At 35.1% G+C, this 2,407-nt stretch overlaps 1 protein-coding gene across 1 annotated transcript in view; it reads left to right on the top strand.

Annotated features, from left to right (window-relative positions):
- LOC101855160 (phospholipid scramblase 4) overlaps positions 1-2,407 on the top strand; it is a 12,733-nt gene that overhangs the window by 7,617 nt on the left and 2,709 nt on the right. The window contains exons 6-7 of the mRNA XM_013090322.2: positions 357-487; positions 1,245-1,350. Of these exons, the coding sequence (XP_012945776.2) occupies positions 357-487; positions 1,245-1,350 (237 nt within the window). The remainder of the gene's footprint in view (positions 1-356; positions 488-1,244; positions 1,351-2,407) is intronic.

The following is a 2,407-nucleotide window of genomic DNA, read 5'->3' as shown; positions in this document are numbered from 1 at the left end:
CTTCTTCTTATTATTATTATTATTATGATGGGTATTATCATTAATATTATTATTATTATTTTTATTATTATTTTTAAAAAATTATTATTATTATTATTATTATTATTATTATTATTATTATTATTTTTACTACTACTACTACTACTACTACTACTACTACTACTACTACTACTACTACTACTACTACTACTACTACTACGACTATTATTATTATTATTATTATTATTATTATTATTATTATTATTATTATCATTATTATTATTATTATTATTATTATTATTATTATTATTATTATTATTATTATTATTATTATTATTATTATTATTATTATTATTATTATCATCACGACATTTCAGAAAGTGTTCAGCATCTCGCGAGACTCCAGGCCCTGCTCCTACTGCTTCTTCTGCTGTGCCTGCATCGACTGCTGTAAGAGCGAGGCCAAAATCGAAATTGGCGGGAAAACGGCTGGGAAGCTGAAGCAGAAGTGAGGGACTACTTTTGTTGTGACGTATTGTATGGTAACGGGACGTGCCCTTGAAGTCAGGGACTACTTTGTTGTGACGTATTGTATGATTACACGACGCGTCCTTGAAGTGAGGGACTACTTTATTGTGACGTAATTAATGTATGGTAACACGACGCGTCCTTGAAGTGATGGACTAAAATTGTGGCGTAATTATAACGCGATGTGTCCTTGAAGTGATGGACTAAAGTAACGTAATTATAACAAGACATGTCCTTAAAATGAGGGACTAAAAATTTTAATTGTATCGTAATTATAACACGACGTGCCATTGAAGTGAGGGACCAAAATTAAATTGTGACGTAATTAATTCTAGCACAATGCGTTGAAGTGAGGGATTTTTAACTTGTGATGTCATTATATCAACAAGGCGTGTTGATGTGTGCATGGAGGTCGGGTTGAGGAGGGAAGGTGGGAGTGGGGGGTGTGGTGGTGGTGGGATTGTTTTATTTTGTGTTTTTTGTGTTATTATTGGGGGTTTTTGTGGTTTTTTAAAACTTGCTTGTTTGTTTGTTTGTGTGTTTGTTTGTCTGTTTGTTTGTCTGCTTGTTTGATTGTAGTTTTTTTTTTAAATACACTTTTATGCTTCTTTTCTCAAAGTGTCCCAAAACAGCACGTTTTCAAACTTTTCTGAATCTCCAGAATGTGTTACCGTTAATTAATGAGATATTAAATCAGTTTGGGTTTTTGAAGGGTTTTTTTTTCTTTTGTATTTTAGATGGAGTGTCCGAGATGCTAAATTCGATCTGGAAGACGATGACGGCAAAGAATTGTTTGATATTTCAGGACACATGGAGTGCTGCTCAATGAAGACAGAATATAAAGTAAGACATTAGTGCATTTATAGCTGATCGAACCACAGTATTCTTCTTTCTTCTTCTTCTCGATCGCATCACACTTGAAGTCTGGTATCTGTCATAAATTGGGCCGTCCTGCTCGATTCATCTGTCGGCCCGTATAGCTTCTCTTGCAGCGTCAGTGGGGTTGGCCACGTTTCCTGTCTCAGGGCCCTGTGTATCTTGCAGTGCTGAAGGATGTGTTCAACAGTTTGGTCCGCCTCTCCACACTGGCATTTTGGTGATTGTACTAGTTTAAAACATGTGTACATATTATGTTGTCTCAGTCTTGTGTGTTGTGTCCTTAGTCTGAAGAACTATAGTATTGAATTGAGAGTGGTTGATTGGCGGGTGCTCTGGTGTGGTTTGCTTCTTCTTTCCTATCAAATTTGTATCTTCTTAATCTCCCCCTCCTTCTTTGTTGTGTTTGTTACACTCTTGCTTCTTCTTTCCTATCAAATTTGTATCGTCTTTATCCCCCCCCCTTTCTTGTTTGTGTTTGTTACTCTCTTGTAACACCTCTAATCTCCGGCGCTTATATGACCTTATTGTGTTGCAAGAGCCGTAGATGTCTTTCTAAATCGTTTTTGAAAAAGTATTGAATTGATTGGCAAATCGATTTGATTTACTTTGACGCTTTCGAAGATTGATTAGGGAATTATTGGTTCATTCTTAAACCGATTGATTGGTTGGTTGGTTGCCTGCTTGCTTGCTTGTTTGCTTGATTGATTAACTGATTGATTGATCGATTGATTGATTGGTTGAATGATTGATTCATTGATTGATTGATAGATTGATTCATTGATTCATTCATTGACTGATTGATTGATTGACAATTAGCAATCGTTTTGAGAAACGATAGCGCTTTACTCAGTTTGAAGCAATAATATCTCACTGGCAATGCTTTTTAATTTTTACGCCAATATTATTTTTTAAAAATATAGGCCTACAAGAAAGCTGTCTGACCTATTTTTTTGTTACTGGTGAAGGGATTGGCAGACACGTGAAAGAATTTACAGATAGATAGGCGTAATACATAGACAGA

This window comes from Aplysia californica, unplaced genomic scaffold (assembly GCF_000002075.1).
Source record: "Aplysia californica isolate F4 #8 unplaced genomic scaffold, AplCal3.0 scaffold01221, whole genome shotgun sequence".
In the NCBI taxonomy this organism is placed as follows: Eukaryota; Metazoa; Mollusca; class Gastropoda; order Aplysiida; family Aplysiidae; genus Aplysia; species Aplysia californica.
This window is presented reverse-complemented; position numbering and strand designations above follow the sequence as displayed.